Source organism: Macrosteles quadrilineatus, unplaced genomic scaffold, assembly GCF_028750875.1.
Source record: "Macrosteles quadrilineatus isolate MER2022 unplaced genomic scaffold, UCM_ALF_1.0 Scaffold_19__1_contigs__length_3004403, whole genome shotgun sequence".
Taxonomy (NCBI): domain Eukaryota; kingdom Metazoa; phylum Arthropoda; class Insecta; order Hemiptera; family Cicadellidae; genus Macrosteles; species Macrosteles quadrilineatus.
The window spans coordinates 1,949,124-1,970,605 of NW_026542612.1; the positions used below are offsets into that span (position 1 = coordinate 1,949,124).

At 34.4% G+C, this 21,482-nt stretch overlaps 2 protein-coding genes across 2 annotated transcripts in view; one reads left to right on the forward strand and one right to left on the reverse strand.

The window, feature by feature from the left end:
- LOC129005322 (protein Spindly-like) overlaps positions 1-21,482 on the forward strand; it is a 183,475-nt gene that overhangs the window by 35,531 nt on the left and 126,462 nt on the right. The window lies entirely within an intron of this gene.
- Positions 1-21,482, reverse strand: part of LOC129005324 (protein LZIC-like) — a 72,306-nt gene that overhangs the window by 17,467 nt on the left and 33,357 nt on the right. The window contains exons 2-3 of the mRNA XM_054434185.1: positions 14,369-14,524; positions 6,960-7,095 (exon numbers count right to left, since the gene is read on the reverse strand). Of these exons, the coding sequence (XP_054290160.1) occupies positions 6,960-7,095; positions 14,369-14,524 (292 nt within the window). The remainder of the gene's footprint in view (positions 1-6,959; positions 7,096-14,368; positions 14,525-21,482) is intronic.

A 21,482-nucleotide genomic window follows, 5' to 3' on the forward strand; every position in this document is an offset into this window, starting at 1 on the left:
GACGACAGTCGATACAGCGATAGTAGGTAGGACGATACACCAGGAAGTCCTAGTGCAAATTCACTACTCAGCAACAGAAAAGGAATGTCTAGCAACTATTTGGGCCGTGGAAAAATTCCGTCCTTATATAGAAGGAACCCATTTTACCATCATAACTGACCACTATAGCCTACTGTGGCTCCACAACTTGAAAGATCCGCAAGGAAGATTAGCCAGATGGGCCCTTCGGCTACAACCCTATGACTACACTTTGATACATCGGAAAGGCAAAGATCATGTAGTGCCAGACCTGCTTTCTCGAGCACCCCTCATAGACAAGGTTGATATGGTCCATGAAATTGAATTGGAAAATAAGATCGATCATCAAGAAGACTCTACGGACAAATGGTACTGCAAGATGAAACGCCTAGTTACTGAGAATGGTGAAGATTATCCTACATGGCGAGTAGAAGATGGAAGATTATTCAAGTTAGTTATTGAGAAGAATAAACCAGAAGATGACACCAATGGATGGAAGTTAGTTGTTGCCAAGGATAAAAGAACAAAATTATTAGAAGAAATGCACAATAAAACCACAGCTGGACACCTGGGAGTTTTCAAAACCTACCATCGGATCAAGGAAAATCACTATTGGCCAAAAATGCGCCAAGACATAGCTAAATACATCAAAGGATGTGAAATATGCCAAACCACAAAGTATGATCAGAACAAGCCAGCAGGATTTCTGGGACAGAGAAGAAGCATAGATCGACCATGGGAGATGTTGAGCACTGATCTGATAGGGCCATTTCCCCGCTCTACTAAATGATTTAAGTATTTGCTTGTTGTTATTGACACATTCACCAAATTTACCTTGATGTTCCCCCTCAGAGCAGCTACAGCATTTAGTGTTGCAAGACATCTTGAGGACGATGTTTTCATGATCTTTGGGGTCCCAAAGTATGTCTTGTGTGATAATGGATCAGAATTTGTAGGCAATGCCCTGAAGAAATTGATGCAGGAATACAAGGTGAAACTGTATTTGAATGCTAGTCGCCACCCTCAAGCGAATCCGGTAGAGAGGACCAACAAAACTATCATCTCTATGATTCGTGCTTATATCAAGGACAACCATCGTCATTGGGACAAGGATCTCCCACAAATTGGATTTGCTCTGAGATCGGCTGTCCACGAGACTACTGGATTTTCTCCTGCTTACTTGACATTTGGTAGAGAGCTTAGTGCTACCTCTGAGGGATATGCTCTGCTGAATGAACAAGATCAATTGCCGGTTGTGGAAGAAAGTTGTGCCAACCATGCAACCAAACTCTCAAAACTTAAACAGTTGATTCCTGTAGTGAAGTCTAGGCTTGAAAAAGCCCACAACAAGAGCACCGAAAGGTACAACCTACGAAGACGAAACGTTTCTTTTCAAGAAGGTGATTTGGTATTGAAGAAAAATTTTGTGCAATCCAACGCTGCTGCTCACTTTACTTCAAAGTTGGCTCCACGGTTTGTCGGACCATACCGCATAGCCAAGAAGACATCTACCGTCACTTACCAACTTCAGAATCTGGAAGGCAAAGACATCGGTACCTGGCACGTTCAAGACCTGAAACCCTACATCCAATGAACATCTTTGAAAATTTGGGAAATTTCCTTCAACAAAGGGGGGTGGTGTAACATTCGCAATTTTATTGCTACTTTCAAATAATACAGAGGTTGGCCCCCTCATGTATCCCAAGAATTTATTCAGCTGTAGTGCTAGCCTACAGTCTGCTTGAAACCCAATACAGTGCATTAGTGTTCACCTTTTGCCTACTGAAATTGAAGGAACCACAAAATCCCAATACCAGCCCAGCTTAGCAAGTTCAAGTGAAAGCGACCATCAGCTGTTTGGATGACTCATCAGTGCCTGTATCATCCTGTTAGCTGATATCAGGTGGACTGGGGTTTAGGTTTGTCTTGTTCTGGCAGTCATGGAAGCTTAAGCAAATTATTCACCCTTCAGGTTTCTGGATTAATTAAGGTAAGAGTTTAAATCATTTTCATTGCAAACAAATTTAAATAAATGAAATATTAAAAACCTCAACCAATCAAAACAGATTATGGCTAAAAATGTGTAATAAGTTGTTAGATTAATATTTTCTAGTTTATTTAGTTAAATTAAAGGAAATGGAAGTTTTCAAGCCTAGTAGTCACATGTTTTCAGAGCTTAACTAAATTTTATTTATTTATCATTGTACATTTTAAAGTTGCTGTATATATAAAACAATTTGTTTGTTGTAATTCAAGTGTACTAATTTCATCAAAATAATCATGGTAAATATTTGTGTGGCAATATTACTTTTGATGATTGCAAAGCAAGTGCTAAAAGTTGTTTTAACCTGCAAAAGTTCAGGAAATTTCAGGATAACTAGATTTAGGAAAATGTAGATTCCCATGTGTTTGTAATTATTAAATATTTTGTGTTCTATAGTGTCAAGCTGTTCAGAGTAAATTAATGTCTGGTAAAGTAGTATTTCTCAAATTTGTAAAGACAGCCAAATGTTAAAATTTGTCCTTAATTAAAATACTCCAATTTAAAGTAGACTATTAATTGTTTATTGCTAAGAATTACTATTTTAATTATTGTCTACTATCTCAAAGTATTATCTGTTGCCTTTATTGTTTAATGTTCACTGTGTTGTTCAAATTGTTCATTATTATTGCTGTAACTAAAACAAATATTTTTCTCTCTGTAATTAATGTTCAAAAATATGTTTGTCCTTTTTGTATTTAGTGATTGCATATCTGAAAACATATTTTAACTTGAAACAAATATTTAAAGTATGAAATTTGGAATCAAAGATTATTAAATAAATATATTTGTGTTAATATAAATTTAAGAATATGTTACATTCTTATGGAATATCCTAGGGTTTTACCGCTACCGCTATCGCTGGATTCTGGACCTGGACCTGGACTTCCTGGTGTATCGTCCTACCTACTATCGCTGTATCGACTGTCGTCTCAACCTACCGAGGATCTACATTGTTGAAGGACCTCGTGTGTGCCTTAGCCTATGGACTATCGTGGGTCGACCCATTCGTACCAAAAGTAAGAATTTTCCAATTTGTACGATATTTATCTTACTCTGAGACCAACATAACTGCTGCAAACCTACATCATTGAGGATTTCGGACACTTAGTTCTTGGTTGAACGATTATTTTTGCAGTGAATTTGCACTAGTACTAGTGAATTTTGATAGCATCAATAACACAGACAGTGAGTGTGAGATCTACCTACACCTGGACAGGACTCCAACTGATTTTGCCAGAATATCTAGCTGTAATTTTGTTTAGCTTAAGTATTGTTATATTTGTTGGGTATTATATTGTTTTATATGTCATAGTGTATGTAAATGTTCTTATGTGATTTTGATTCTTAGCTGGTGGCCACCGAATTTATTGATTTATATATATTTATACTTGTTCTTGATTTATCAGTTGATTATTCCAAAAATAATTAATCGTTAGTTTGGGTTAATCATTTTTACATTTAGATCTGAAACTGAATCAATCATTAAACTTAAATAATTCTTGGGTTAGATAACAAATATTGTCTTGTGGAATAACTACTGTTGTTGGACAGTCCCTTTGTTATCTTGCTATATCAACTGAAATACTTATCTCTGATAATACATTCCTTGCTTATTCATTCAGTGTTATTTATTTAGTTACCTATGATCTAGACAGTTGGTTCATTTACATTCTTAGAAAATATAATTCAACTTTTTATCAATTTTCACAAATCAATACAGAGTTTATTAAGATTAGAAATTTGACTATACTGCAATAGTTATTAGTTGGTGTTAGATGTATGCAAATTTTTGTCTTCTATTTTGAATGGTCGAGGTTCAATTTAAATTATCAAATATTCCCTGAATATCAGCTACGGGTTCAACAACTCAAGAGTGGAGTTTGACCCTCGCTTCGACTCCAGGACTTCTCCTTTAGCGAGGTGGCGCCCTCAAACTTTGACCAAGAGGAATAGTAGGCCTAGATTGACTATTAAAAATTGCAGGACCACTCCCATCACTGAGTTAGCGGGTAAAAATCGTCGCAGCGGATATGAAAGTAAACAGCTGTAAAGTGAAACTTTTCAATTCTAAGAACTGGACTGAAATGGCTACTTTAAAAAACGGTCGTAGGTAAAGTGTATTTTTTAACTTTTTATACTTAAATGTATTATTTATAAATGTATTTGAACATTATTTGTATGTTTTGATGTAAATTTTGTATTTTTGAAATTTTTTAGTTTTCCTGCGAAGTGATCTGAAGGAAAGTGGTAATTGAGTTTAAGTTGGGACGGAAACTTATTGTTTTGATCAATATAATTTATTCTCTATAGCCACCAGAACAATGAACAATCATAGGGAAATCCACTTGCAAGTTGTACAGATATGCTAATGAGTGGGAAACATACAAACATTTTATCGTAAGTGATTAATCTTACTCAAGATCAGTTTTTGACGTTCAGCAGTACCAAATTTTACCTTCTCGAGATGGCGAGTACGCTGGGATATGTGGAACTACAATTTATCAGTGAACTATACCCTAACTATTTTTTTGGAGTACACAGGGAAGTTGCTTGAGAAACTGTGACTTACGATTTTGGTTCTGGCGAAGAAGTATGTGACTTGATGTTTAAGTGGCATGTTGACTCGGGTCATTATAGCGTTATAAAACTTTATCATTAACCCTAGGGTGTAAAAAGTACAAAAAGAAGAAGAAAAGGTAATCATTAACCGGGCGTAAAGAGACATACAGAACGAAAAAACACATAGAGAACCATCGAACTAAAAAGGTAAAGAGCAGTGATTAAATTGACAGCTAAAGGGTGTCAGTAAGACAAGAATCTACAACTATTTGTGGTTCAGGAAGGACTGTACTAACATCTTCCAACACTATTAAAGATGTCCCAGGCTTAGGTGGACGTTGACAAGGTCATGGGCTGAAAGCCATTTGATGGAAGGACACTTTCTGCTTTTGGGATTGTAGATCGTGGAACAGGAGCTCTTGCATTGACACATTTTGCTGGTTTTATGCACTCAATGCCACCCATGGCGTGAAAAGTTCCATGTCCATCAAGTGTTTTAACGTTGTAATCCGCGTTGTCGAAAACATACTGAACGTAAGCGCATCTATTGAAGGTGAGACATTATCAGCTATCAAAGTCTCGAAATTGACGACCTTCTTGTATGTCGAGCAAACTCCGAGCTACGATAGAATGTCTAACAGCACCTTGTCAAAATGAAGTACTTACTACCCAACAATTTTTGGAAGTGGTCTGAGATTGATATTTGAAAAAATGTAGAAAAAAGTTGGGGGGACAATTAAAACTCACCCTGTAGATCAGCTGAAGACAATTTTATTGTTAGTTCCGTTTGGTGCACTGTAGTGGTCGTATTTTTTTTTAAAATTGGTTTCTTGTTATTTCAGTCATTTAAAACCTCGTCTTTTAAAACCCCAAATAAAATGATCGAATCATAAACAACAACTCGTCCCCTAGTAACCAAACAGTTAAGCTCAAATCATGAAATTAACTTTAAAATAGGCCTAATAGAAACAAAATTTCGTCAGCACTAGCACCCAACATGAGTCAACAGAGTCACCAACATGAATTAGTCACGAAATTTTATCAGTTGGTTGGTCTCAGTAAACCTCCAAATGTTTTATAAATGTTGTCATATTTTCAGGACTTTGATTAAGTTTCAAATAATGTTTACTTTGCAAAATTAATCAACAATATAGCTATCAAAGCCTCTAGCCAAAAAATATCAATGAACGAATTACAGCTTGTGACACGTAAGCTGACACTTGGGCCTGGCGCTGCCAGTGTAGGCTTTGGGAGGGTGGAGGTAATGAAAAGACCGGACTGCAAACATTTTCACCGACTCGTCGGGTTGACTCCCCGTCTTTCGTGTAATTGAGCGCCTTCACGTGGGTCGGGAGGACAGTTGACGCAACCCCCATGACAGCACATAATGTTTTTCAACTAGGCTGGTAGCGACCGGTCAAGTGCCAGCTTGCATGTCACCAGCTGTAAATACTTGTGATTTTATTGCATTTGTATAAATGAAATAGGTCCTTTCTATTTCCAATCCCTTTATTGATATATATAAAATCTAATTCAAATTGTTGGACGATTTAAATTATTTGCTGGTCTCTAGGTTTTTTAACCATCCATGTTCAGATGTAAGCCTCATTGTGTTCAAAAATATTATAGAAAATGTTACAATCATAAATATTGGAACAAGTAGCCCTACCACAAAGTCTTTCCTCTCTAGCTAAAACTAATAAACTATACCATTCCAACCAACCAAAACTTCTACATTAACTCCAAACAGCAAAGGCATATGTTTAAGTCCAAACTTCTGTATCCAGACTAATTAGGTACTTTAAACTGAACTTATTTTGTAATAAATAGTATATTTCATCACTAGGGCGTATAGTGACTCAATTCAACCAGAGCTCAAGTTTCACGACCGAGGCGAAGCTGAGGTCGGAAAATGAGCAAGGGTTAAAAGACACTTTTTGTGTACATTTTTTTGTAATTTTGGAAATTTTGCTTTATTGTTTAACAAAACTAAGGTGGAAAACGAAAATACTTTTAATGTAAAGATAACCTCTCAAAACGACTTCCAACTTGATTCTAATTTTGCTAATAAAAACAAGCAGCTATTGGGTAATTGATTTAATAATTTTGTTTAGTATAACTGTATTAGTGTACATTATACTATTGATGTGTCAAACTGTTGACAAGAATTCAACACAGCTACAGCTGATTAAATCAACCGATACATTATTTTGTTGCATATGATTGCATACAATCAAAGTTTACAACAGCTGATTTTTACTCCCTAGGGAGAGCTTCTTTAGACCCACAACCCACTTATAAGTTCATTACTCTGCAGTTTACAATAACATTAGCTCACCTGAATCTTCAGTGACTTGTTCAAACCTGAAGTTCTTTCCCTTGGAATGTGGGCTATCAGTTTGGTCTGTCAGAAACTGTAACTCGGAAGAAGACAGTTTTTCTCCAAGTTGTCGTAAAGCAGTTAAAATCTCCATCTAAAGAAGTTAAAAAACACCACAAAGTTTTATCAAAATAATTTTAAGACCAAATTCACAAGTGGTTTTGAGTGCCCCTGCATTTATAAAATAATTTATTTCTGAATAATTATAGAAATTAACGTAATTAGTGTAGATAGAACAATTCTGAATTTGTTTTAAGCCCTAGACTCCTTTTTGGTTTTGACCTAATATCTTTCAATCACAAATTAGGATCCTTAAAAGGTCAAATTAACTCCTAAGAAATGTTTGAAAAGCCTAGTACAGGCAGCACGGTTTCTGTAGTGACAGCTGACTTATTAATTGTATTTAATTTGTTAACACATGTTATGATTATTATTTGTTGTTATGGATGACCAAGTACCCTAATGTTCGGTGGGAGTTGTGACAGGCATTTAATACTTCATTAAGGTTATCTGATTAAAAGATAGGGCATTTGCCAGGAATTGTTAAGGGAATTGACAGGAAAGCAGGCTTAGCTTAAAATACTGTAAGTCCATTAAGAGATACATATAAATAACGTGCTGCTTTATAATTTATAGGTCTACAATTTTTTTTTTTAATAGCCACTTTGTTTTTAATTTTATGAGGATTCCAAAAATATAATAATATAAGGAAGTAGGTTTGAAAATAAATAAGTTATGGGTGAAAAACAGATTTCATACATTTAGCGTTAGCTAAGAATTAGGGATGGTCAAGTCTCGAAATTTCGGGAAATTTTCAATCTCGTTACACGAGACGAGATTACTTTTTGGCCGAGATTTTTATCAAGACGAAAATAAGAAAAAAAAAAAAAAAAAAAAATTAAAAACGCCTGCAGAAAGTCAATGCAATACCCGCAATACAGGAGCGTGTTGTAGTTGCGTTTCCTTTTCGAAGGCGTTCTTATTTAATTAATTCTTTTAATGTAAATATTACTTTCATTATTTTAATAATATTACTTTAATAACATTTGAGAAGTTTTGTTAAGTGTAAGCAGTGTGAGGAATGTTTTATTACTATAAAAAAAGTCAAAACAAGTAACTATTTTATAAAAATTAATACTGCTTTTATTTTATGATTTATTTTATTTTAGGATAAGTTGAACTCTATCCTAACTGATATCACCATGTTTCCTAATCGTAGGCATTTTTAATAAGTTAGGCGTGATTAATAAAAAAATGTTATGCTGATGTTATTTAATGAAAGATTGTAAATATTCTTGCCTATTATCATTATTTTAGTATTTAAACAGTCATCTAACAATGTTACAAAATCAGGTAAAAATTTCGAACGTGCATTTCCCGTTGTGTATGAGAAGAGAAATCTCGTCTCGATCTCGTCTCGAAATTTTATGAGAAATAAAAAATCTCGTCTCGTCTCGTCTCGAACTAAAAATCCAATCTCGTCCATCCCTACTAAGAATGCATAGCCTAACCATAGCTAGGAATCTGGCGGATAATTTACATCAATATCACTACCAACTTCTTCAGGATCATCAACCAGCCCTTCAAAATCACTTAAATCTTCTTATAATGCACCACGTATATCACAACATTTTATTTTTAACACTAAAATAATGATAAACGTAATAAAACACATCAGTCATCGGTGCGAGGTTAACCAAGTTGTTTACAAATACGCACGTAATCTGTCTGCTACAATATATTCGGAACTAAAATGAAAAACGTCTAGAAACAGACATCGGGAGAAAGCTTAGAATCTGCTGAAAACAACGATACCAATCTCGATCCAGTTCAATCTGATTCAGTCAGTCCCAGAGCCTTGCCGTAAACGATGTTTGGGTGTCGCAAAAGCGACGCATAACACCACGGCGGGTGTGTTGTGCGTCGCTTACGCGACGCTTAACACTCGGAGGGTTAAATCTAACATTTTTTACCCAGCTGTTATTTTGAGCTCACATTTACGGTATTGTATTCTACTAAATACCTGGGGACCAAGCTTTGCTCGGGGGAAATCATTAGTTTACTCTGACACCAGTCTTAGTATTGCAGATGCATGCTAACTGCCACAAATGGTTCCCACATTTTAAACTGCTCGCCTTTACTACTTCCATCACCACTTCCTACGTCGTAGACCTGTTTCCCTCCCTTTCTATAACATTTAAGTATTGCATATACATTAATCCAACTGCTACAAACGGTTCCCACACTCCGCACTCCTTCCCTTTACTACTTCCTTCACCACTTCCAAAAAGTCAAGGACCTGTTTCCCTCCATTCCCATAGCAATTAAGTATTGCACATATTAACCTAACTGCCACAAACGGTTCCCACACTCCGCACTGCTCGCCTTTACTACAGTACTTCCTTTACCACTTCCTACATCATGGACCATTTCTCTCCTTTCCCAAATCATTTTCCTATATCAGATACATCAATCTTATTGCCACATACGATTCCTTTTTTGAACGAAAAATAGTTTATATAGTAAAATATAAATTGTCCAGTGGTTGAAAACTCGACCAAAAATATGTAATGTACAGACTTCTCTTTTTTCACCCCACACTGTAAATAAAACATGTGATTGGATTTTTGTTTGGTTTTTCTGTTTATATTCTGTTGTTATTTTGTCACCAGCATAGCAACCCATAAGGCTCATGTTAATTTTTTTTTTAATTTCAAATTCATATTTCATGCTTATTTTTTTAGCCTATTTTAATTTATAAAGGGATTCTGCACATCTACAGGAAAATATCTTTCATTTGGTACCAACCACGTGTAATTTGGTCCAGTAGTATGGACAGGCTAGCTGTCGCAAGTTTTGCAAAAGTTTTTTAGTATATAAGATGGGATTTAAAAACGTTTTAATACTCCTCATCTTATTTCTCTGAATCTTGAGTGTTTAGTAGGAGTTACATGGTATTACACCTAAGAAAAATTTGCCAATGGTGTACTTTCTACATCCTGTAGCTCCTAAACAATTAGGTTTAAAGAGAAAATTCAACGTGTAAATAAGTCTTAAAATGGCATCTATATTCTAAGACACATTCTAAAATACAGTGTTCCAATTTTAAAGTTAGGTGGTGATTTAAAAAATTCCGCCCATTTATGAAACAATAGAATCAATATTAATGTAGGCCTATTTTATGATCTTTTTTTAGCAAATTAACCATATAGGGAGTAAGCTATTACCGTAGTACTCATGGTAAGACCTGGACCCAGTACCGATTTAATTTTCCGTTTTGAGGTCCCTAGAGGCCAAAAACACCATTCGTTCAAATTCATATATGTGTCCAATAGCGCGATAACTGAAGCAAAAATTATCCTCGATTTTGATGAAATTTGGCTAAAACGAATAAACCTTTATTTATTCAAACGAGTACGCAAAACAGCATGATCGGAATATGGGGATGGGTGTTTATGGGGTGAAAATTGGTTTTTACCATTTTTGACCCTAAAAACAAAACATTTAGCAAATTCTTTTCAAACCATATTGTAGAGTTAAAAAAAAACAAATAATTAAGTATATTAAAGCGTTACTATGCGCCTAATGGTTACGGAGAAAATTCCAAATTATTGTAAATTTAAAATTCTCATGTTAATTTAAAGGAGAATAAGTAAAGTGTTGTAGTTTGCTTGCTTGTTTATGAACATATTTTGATCAAATTTGGAAAATACATTTGTTTCTTACTATTAACATTTTACAAAAGAAAAAAAAAACTTTTTTACCCTTGCTGTTGCAGCAAACTTAAGTACTCCTTAAACTAATTCTATTTAAATAGGGAATAAATGAGATATATTTTTTTAAGGAGACATTTTAGTGTAGATCCAATCAGGCAAATGGAAATTCGCTTAGTCTAAAGGTTTGCTGCGCGGGGATATTTTTATATACTTTGTGTTCACTCCCCAAACTTACTCGTATATGAGCTACAGGATGCAGAATGTAGGCCTACACTGCAAGCTATTTTTTATTCGGTGTAACACACTGGTAACTGTTAACCAAGTAGCTTTATAGAAAAAATGTAAATAATAAAAACATTTTAACATCACATTTATATTCTAAAACAATCATAAAATACAGGGTGTTCCATAAAAAGTTGGCAGCCATATTATAGGAAAATGGCACTCATCTTTTTAAAATTTGAAACCATCCCAAAACAACATAGGCCTAGTAGAAAGTACCTCCGCCACAGACAACCAGCAGACCAAACAACAAATTTCCATCTGCCTGACTTGATCGTAACTTAAATCTAATTACATAACATTAACATTAGGTTTAAGGGTGTGTTTTTTTTATAAAATATTGCAAAATTCTATGTTTTAAGGGTCTAAAATGGGACAAATCAATTTTCACCCCATAATATCCCGTTCCCATGGTCCGACAAACTCATTCCAAGTTTATCCTGTCCTACACCTTCAAGCCAAATTTCATCAAAATCGGACAAAAATTACTAGGACAAAAGTTATCACGTTCACTGATATATATACAACCACACACACAAAACATTTTGAACGGATAGTGTTTTTGGCCTCTGGATGCATCAAAATGAAAAAGCAAATCGGTCCCGGATCCAGGTCTTACTACGAGACCTACGGTAAAAGCGTATTCCCTATATTGGAAATTGTCTAATAAAGGAGAGTTCTCCATAAAAAGTTAACTGCCCTCTGCATAGTAAAAAAGTTATATTGGTTCACTTTAGGTGAGACAACATGTACCTATATGCCATAAAATACATAAATCAACATAACTCACGAAAGGAGTAAAGGACATTCATAAACAAATTTTACAATTGTCCAGTCTAAAGGAACATTGATAACCTGTTATCTTCTAAACTTACATTGTTCACTAATGACACACTGTTGGTAGAGACAAATAATTAATTGCAAATCCAAGTTAAAATGTGATTTTTATAATTAGATTTATTTAAACGGAATACTACAATGATTTGATGTCACAGTAAATATCAAGACAGTATAATTTTAATCAAATTTGAGTATACAGGGTCTCCCCTATACGAGTACCTAGGTTTGCGGCTACAAGGAAACTAATAAAGTGTGTTTTTAGTAATATATTAGCTTAGTATAAAATAAATAAATTTGCCAAGTTTGATCAAAATATATCAATAAATTAACAAACTACAACATTTTACAATACTCTCCATTGGAATAACATGAGAAATTTCTCTGTTACCAATAACTGTACAAAAACACTTCGATATATTAAATTATTTGTTTTTGAGCTCTTTAAAAAGGTCTAGTGATAAATTGGGAAATTTTGTGCTTTAAGGTTCAAAAATGAGAAAAACCTATTTTACCTCATAAGACGTATAACCCCGTTCCTATGGTCTGATTACGCTGGTTCGAAAACTCATCCAAGTTTTTTCCCGCCTATAACGAATGGTGTTTTTGGCCTCTGGGGACATCAAAATGAAGGTCCTGGGCTTAGGTCTTACCCCACCTACGGTAATAGCTACTTTCCTATAGGGAAATTCGCTAAAATTATGACAATTTTTCAAAACTCATAAAACAAAATGGCGCCTATTTAAAACTTGTGTAAAATCAACGGTTATTGAATTATTTAAGATAACAAAAATTTTAATAGCCGCCATGAATGTTTTATGAATTTAAAAAATTGTCATAACTTTGGCGAATTTCCCTATAGGGAAGTAGCTATTACCGTAGGTGGGGTAAGACCTAAGCCCAGGACCTTCATTTTTAAATTTTTTTTGTAGCTTTTCCTAGTTGTCATAAATGTTTGTGCAAAGTTTCAATAAATCTTTAAGGGGAGCACTTGGCCCTATGCCCAACCATGTTAACAAAAGTACCTTTTCAGGGTGTCCACAGAAATTTTGTCATTAATTTCCCTGACTTTCCATGACTATCCATGACCATTAACCATTGATTTCCATGACTCACGAACTTTACTAAAAAATTATAATATATCGTAAACACACAAATAATACTGCCTAGATAGAAAATACTAAAATATGTATTAACAGATAACAATGTCGTACAACAGGTACAACAACGAACTAAATACAAACTCAAAACCCATAAACTAAGACAACTGTATAAATTGAATTGTCGTACATTTGTGAAAAATTCAGAAAAATGCTACAATAGTCGGGGTTACGGCCCACTAGATCATTGAAAGGACCTCTGAAATCCATCCATCATTGGGGATTTCCATGACTTTCCATGACCTTTTGCCTATTTCCATGACTTTCAATGACCAGAATTTTTTTCCATGACTTTCCATGACTATCACTGACTTTCCAGAATGTGGACACCCTGCTTTTTCTCAAAAACTATATGAGATATCATTATGATTTTTTAAAATCTTTAAACCTTATACTTTGTTACACAAATAGAAGTAAACTAGTTACCCATTAAATATTAGAAGTATTTTTTTTTTTGTATCCATAGAAACGTCCAAAAAAAGTATTATTTTTTTATATTTCTTTAATTTTTAAATTTATTATTATATGACTTATGACATTAATTTTACTTACATTTATACATTTCATATAGATGTACTTGGGGAAAAAATTTCAAGGAAATGGCATAAGTGGTTTTTGAGAAAAAGGTACATCAAGTTTGAAAATATTGATTTTCGGAAAACGAACAATAAAAGAGCCACTGCAACGACCCTTGAGCACAAAAATCGACCCTGCATAAATTTGTAAAAAAAAATATTTTTAGCACTTTTAATTGAGATATCGTAATAAAATAAACGCCATTTTATTAAGAAAAGTCCATTCTTTTAAATAAAAAATAAATAAAAAAATTTAATTTTTTTCATATTTTTAGCCAAGTGCTCCCTAACAACTACTATTTAGAACAAATAAATAAGTGAAAAAAAAAAAAAAAATGGCGGCTGAGAGAGTAACTAAGGAATTCCGGAGAATTTAAATATGATATTTAGATATTTCTTATTTAGAAACAATGCCCTAAAATATTGGTTGAGAGTTCTGGGTCACCCTGTATATTAATTATTGTTACAGTGATAGGTCTATGGTTGTGCACACAGAGAAGTAAGGTACAGAGGAAACTTCCTTATGGGACGACCGTGTGCTTTGAGCTCTAGTGTATGTTGTGCCGGAAATATACTCGTCACAAGCAAGGAAGAGCCTGAGCAGCGAGCGCTGTGCAGAAATTCTTATTGCACAGGACTCAGAGTCTTACTCTACCTTGAGCGTTGTAGTAAATGAAGGCAAGGGGGTGTGGTTGGGCTTTGCCCTAGACACCAGCGACTATTGCTAGACACCACTTGAATGTTTCCTCTGTACGTCACTTCTCTTGTGTTGTGCAGTAATGACTGATGAACTATACCTTTTCTGAGTTTGCTGCTTTAGCTGACATTTTCCCAAGTTTTAGGTCACGTTCTATCACATGCAGACGCTCACGCAGCTGTAATGGCTCTCTACGGGCAAACATTCGTATAACAGCCGGCGTTTGGAATGCTTTACTTATGGCAGCTTGAGTAGCCTACAATGAAGAAGATTTAGTTAAACAGGATAATAACATAGAACTTTCACAATTGTTTCTCATTGCTCATAAATCGTCTGACCTAAAGGTGTTAAGTTAACAAATTTCTAAATTTTTTTTATTGGATTAGGTACTAAATTATAAATGTTATGTCATATATTTATATGTTATAAATAAATCCTACTCTACTGTCTAAACATAGTGATTAGATAGTACAATTTACAATGTTCGCTTTACTATGTAGTTATGATGCTAAAAGGTTAAGCATTAGTTTACAGATGCCATACCTATCTAATGTTGAAATATTATGTTGATATATAGATTTCAAGTCAAACAACAATAGACAGGAACTTCAATATTATCATTGGACAATAAACACTCGGTTAAAAGTTACCGGATAATCGGATATAAAATACTTTAAAATTATATTCATCCGATCCAGGAGGAGGATAAATCTACAAGTATACATGTATTGTATGGTTGGCAAATCATTCTGAAAAATAATGTGGGAGTTATGGGGATCAAAGTGGTAGCCTAATAAATAAAATTCATTTCCTTTTTGCTCCTGAGCTGTTGTACATAAAAGTGAAATCCCTCACTGAGTGACTAATTCATCACTAATTCTCCATCTTCCAGGCTAGCTTAAGGTTTAAATTGGGTAGGATTCATTACTTAGGCCAAAAATAGGAAATTTAAATATTTTCTACAGTTCCAATGGTATTCATAGCGACATTCAATTATTTTCTACTAACAGAGCACCCATCCTTCGTACGGGGTTGGCATATAAGTATAAAATGCTTATTGCAGTCAAGATTTGCGTTTGCAATGGGGGAGGACAAAGTTTGATAAAATTTTGTTCTTTAAATTTATGGTATGATATAGTGTAACATTATCTACCATAGCCATAATGTTCTACCACTGCACCTAAGCAATAGAAAATATAAATGATCAAACAGTCACACAATATCACAAATTATTCATTAAATTAAAAACATAAACATAACTGTAAACAATCCTACTTTGACAGTTCTCATTGTGTATCACAGTTTTTTGTTGCTGCTTGGTTCAAATTAGCTGTTGTTATACATGCAAAAACAAAATACTAATAGTGCACCCTGTTGGGAAACCTTATAACTTTTTTATCACTCTTCACCGAAAGTAACTATTTTCGATAACAGCTGACATCAATGAAAGTAGTCGTTTCCCAAGCTCTAATTTAGGGCGAGGGAAAATCGATCAGCTGATTTTCCCTCGCTCTAAATTTACTTTCCCTCGCTCTCAATTAGTTTTCCATTTATTCACTACGCGCGCTAGTGTTTTGTTAAGGTTAAACTTAATGATTTAAATCAGCTGTATGTATTGTTCAAAATCGTTTTATTCTTTTATTTTGATGTTTGAAGCATTGAGAAATGTACGAAGGTTTCCTTTAGAATATTTTATTTTATTTTTATGTTTTAAAAATTAAATACCCCCGCCGCAGCAAACCTGCCGACTAAGCGAATTTCCATTTGTCTGAATTGATTTTCAGTTAAATATATTTTAATAACATTAGGTTTAACGAGTACCTAGGTTTGCTGCTACAAGGAAACTAATAAAGTGTGTTTTTGAGTAAAATATTGATAGCTTAATACATAATAAATAAATTTGCCAAGTTTGATCAAAATATATCCATAAACAAGCAAACTACAACATTTGACAATATTCTCCATAAGAATAACATGGGAATTTTAAATTTACAATTTTTTTAATTTTCTCCGTTACTAACAATCGAACAAAAATGCTTTTATATACTAAATCATTTGTTTTTTTAAGCTCTTTAAAAAGGTCTAAAGAGAAATCGGGAAATTTTGTGTTTTGAGGGTCAAAAGTGAGAAAAACCAATTTTTACCCCATAAAACCCCCCGTAAAGCCCCGTTCCCATGGTCCGATCGTGCTGGTTCGCGAACTCATTCAAGTTTATCCCGCTTTACACCTTTAAACCAAGTTTCATCAACATCGGACAAAAATTACTCAGGTTATCGCGTTCACGGACGTATATATATATATATAAGTATATATATATATATAAGTATATATATCTTTATAGACTGCAGGATAACACTACCTACCGCATTGGATTGCAGGATATTACTCCCCGCGAGGTAGCAAAGTTTGGTAGCGTTATGCCTGCATTTCAAACACTTGGAAGCCGGGATAACACTACCTAACACTCAGATTGCAGTATATCACTACCTCACTCCAATTTTATTGTTTTTCACCATATCACTACTTGCAGGCTTAATACTACCCAGTGATACCAACTCCTAAAATCTTTTAGACGCTAATATGCTTTGTTTGTTTTGTCTAACTTATTGATTATGATAAAACGGCAATTTTTAAGAGACAAATTTATCCTAAACAGTTCAAGATGTTGAATTACCGGTACTGAATTACAAAACATAAAATTATTTAGTTCTCTAATATTGAGTTTAATTTTAGACATATTTGTTCAATTCTAATCACAGTTATATAGAAATCGGTGTATTACGTGACAGGTACGACAAAACTTGTGTGACATAAGGTCGGCGCGTCTTTCGCCTAAGTATTATATGGTCAACGTAACATATTTTGAATTAATCAATCAATAATTTGAATTATGTCCATTAAATATATGACCTTTTGTTACCCACAGTTTTTATTATTTTTTTCGACTATTTGCCAGGCTATTTACAAATAATTTGAAGACATATCAACATTTAATTTTTTCAGTCGAGTTTAATGAAGATTTTAAAAATAGTTAAACGGTTCTTAGTCCAATTATTTGAAGTTACACTAAAATATAGACGAGCTGATTATTATTTTAGATAGTTATGTATATCAATTTGATATAATTGCTTGAACTGAGTCTTGGGTGGATGAATCAAGTGGGAATGTGAGTATGGATGGTTATAACGTGTTTATGTACAAAGAAAGTAGAAATCGTAATGATGGTGTGATTGTTTGTGAAAAAGTATTTTTCTGCGTGCATGGAGGAGGTTGGTATTATGTTTTGTTTGGTATTAAGGTTGGTAAATGTTTTGAGCAACATGTGTTAAAGCATAGACAAAAAGGACTAAATAAAGACCGTCAGCTGTGCTGCGGTTACCATAGACACAACACTGGGAGCACCATGTATGTACGCGCTACGTAACTACGCGGCGCTCCAAGCGGTGTGCGCCAGAACCTATGGTAACCATGGTAATCACAGCAAGGCTGACAGTCTATATTTAATTATTTTTGTATATGGTTAAAGTAGAGGTAACATTTGGCGGTGCGCGGCTTTCCCTGTTATCGGTGTACAGGAGTCCGTCTAGTGATCTACAGTATTTCCATTTATCGACGACCTTGAAGCCTACTTAGGTTAATAGGGTATAGGAAACACTGGCTGGTCGAACGTCTGGTCGGCGACATTAATTGCTGCATTTTGTCAAAAAAAGCTAACAATATCTCACACCACTACGTGAATGTTTTATATGGTTCAGGTTTTATTAGTTGTATCGATGTGCCAACCAGAGTTACAGAAGAAACAGAAGGCTATCTGGAACATTTTTTCACCGACTGTAAAAATAATAACTTCATTAAATCTGCTATTATAAAACGTGCTCTAACAGATCATTTTTTCATGGTTGCACAAATACAAGGTCCGAAAGATTTCTCAAAAGCTACTTCAGATTTACAAGCCAAAATAGAGAAAACTTTTTTAGATTTTTCTGTTGGAACCCGCCTTATCTTTGATACGGCCTGGTCTGTTATGTTCAATAAGGTACAAGAAATTATTTCGATGTTAAATTCTTAATAAAAATAGGTATTTTTTACCTTTGTCTACAGCTCAAACTGTTGTAACTTGAGTTACGGCCATAACTTGAATTTACGTCGTTTCAATCCGAGTTATAATGCCGAAACGGCCGTAACCCAAGTTACAACAGTTTGAGCTGTAGACAAAAGTAAATATTTATTTTTAATTATCATCACAGCTCAGGGGCAAAAACATAGATTTTAAATTCTTAACCTTTAGAACAACGCATATCTTTGCACTCGGGCCCTGTCAAAAATAGGTATTGCCTTTTTAGTCAAAAATACTACGAAGTAGTTTGCAATCAGAGCCAAAATAAGCTTTCCCCTACAAAAACGTTATTGAATTTTTTTAAACTGCAAATGCTAAAGCAAGAGCTTCCTTTTATAAAATAATAGTGGTTTAGTTACCTTTACCTTCGTACTATATTTGTCTTACCAGTTCAGGGGCAAGCCACAACAATGAGTAAGCTTCCTTTTCTATAATTTGTGAATAGCTTCGCTCAGCTGTTGAGAATGTGCGTGACTGATACGCTATCAGGTTCTCTACACATCTGGTAAGACAACACGGGTCCCAGGCCTACTGAGCTAGCGTCTACGGACAATTAGAAAGGTAAACTGTTGTCTTAAAGAGCCTAAGTAGGAGTGTTCAGGGCCTTTTACCTTGTCAAAAGCCTCAATACGACATTCTCTTAAAATTAAAGGATGTGTGTACTTCATAAGCAGGTCGTAAATTATGACGTAATGTAGTGGAACTAATATGAAATGACATATGGCTTCGACATAAGCCCCTAAAACGCTCAAAAGTAAAACAAATAATTGTAATATTTAAACAAACTCGGAATCAAATTTAAATTATCTATGTGACAGGGTAGATATCTCAGTACAGTAGAACATATCTTTTGTGTAAAAAAACAGTTTGTTGTTTGTCTTTGTTTGCTTTTGTTGATATTATTTTCAACTAGCTGTGTGCCCGTCCTACGTACGGGAATCTTGTAGTAGGTTTGAACCTTCTTATATTCAGAACAGGAGTTTGTTTGCATAAGGCTAGGCGCACACTAGCGATTATTTTGAGGCGACTATTTCATCGGCCGATCTGTGCATTATGTACTCGTATTTGAATGGAAGCGCGCACACAGGCGATCGAGAAATGAAATACGCCAATTTTAAAATCTGGGTTTTGCCACAGATTCGTAGGCAAGGCGATTGTCGCCCGAAAATCTGTAACGTACAGGTTCTTGTTATCAGTCCGCGCTCACGGTCGACTAAAAACTCGGCCAGTCGCTTGTTGTTCTCCACGGGAGTCAGTGAACTTCAGTGTGAGTTGTGTTGTTTTCTTTGCTATAAAAGCCACAGCTGTTAACAAACTGAAACATTAAATAGACATTTTGGTAATTTCCTGTTAAAGGGAACATTCATTATTATCGATGATTTTTTTCTCGATGTATCGATGTTTTTGTTTTCCGATCCATTACAAATTGACAACAACTGATCTTGTTTAGGCTAAAATAGTCTATTATATGGATTAAGAAATGAAACTGTTCTAAGCTAACCTAACATAACCAACCAAACTTGCTGTACCATTTAAAAAAATTCGTTTGGGTTTGAATATAAAAGGCAAGTTATAAACACGGAGTTTTTAAATGTTACAGCAAGTTTGGTTAGTTATGTTAGGTTTATTTTTTTATAACAGTTTCATTTCATTAATGTTTGTTGATACCACGTTGATACTGAACAATATTTTTCGTAGTTGTCAGCTGATATGTTTCAATTTGTTAATATCGATACATCGAGAAAAAAATCATCGATAATAATGAATGTTCCCTTTAACAGGAAAGTACCGACATTTTATAGTAAAGAAGTTTTCACCACACTATGATGTTTTTGGCTGTATTACATACGTTAATTGGTGGCTGAAAGTTACGTTTTGCTGGCCATGCAAGCTGTCATCGTAAATTGGGGACCGAGCAGGTTTTTACAGGCCGGGCCGCAAAATCAGCTGTCCGCTTACCTGCTTAAACATGAATGCATTTTAAATACACAATCAAAATCCATAGCATTGCAATATAATTGTGTTATTGTCACCGTTGCCTAGCAACTATTTATTTTTATTTTTGCTGATTCCTCAAATTATTTCTTCACATAACCTTAAAGTTGTAGTTGTGTTGACTATCAGTGTGCATTATTATAGTGGTGAATTAATAGTGGTAATATGGTATAGTGTGGTGAAAAATAGCGTTCGTACCACGGACCGAAATGGTTTTGCAGCTCTCGATCGATTTAAGTTGAAATATACTATTTTACTGTCATCACGTGAAGTGTATAGTTTATAAAACTGTCGATTTAAAAGTCTCTGACTTACTATCGGATGAACCCAATATTTAAGTTGTCTTTTTTTTCTAATTAGAAGAGTACAAACACAGGTTAATTCAACAAAGTCCATTTTAGGATAGCTTAAACAACGCACTCAAAAAATCCATTTCTGGACTAAAAAATCGCCACGTGTGTGCCTAGACATAAATCAATGGCGATTTATTTTTCGCCGATTTTTTTATCGGCCGATCAAAAATCGACCGTGTGCGCCAGGCCGAGTGCATTTTTTCAGATATGCTGGCAAAACTATTACTGTATGGGAAGACATATAAACCTTCGCAAATACAATATCTGACAGTTTCGAGCCAAAATGAATGTTTCGAAATTAAATGTCACCCAATCGTGTTAGTCCATATTTCATATGAGGCATAGCCCAACAACACTGGTTAAACGTAGTTAAAAAACTACCTCAACCTCACTACTGCACACTTTATTCGGGTTGAAATTTTCATTAACAAAGTTGCTCTTGTCTTTTCCACGAGACACTTAGAAATAAGGAAATTAATGCAATATACATACACACACAAATACATAATTGAATTTGGGGATTTGCTACGATTTAACCAAAGCAAACTACAAACAAAATAATTATTTGAAAGTTTTGATAGAGTCATCAAATTTTATGATAATCTTATTAAGGCCTGATCAATCAGTAAAATTTGTATAAATCCGTTAGCAAATATATAAATAAGTAAATAAATACTCAGTCCACAAAACATTGATACGTTAACAACGCAAAGCTTTAAAAATTCATGATGGTTTGCTAAAAAAAATC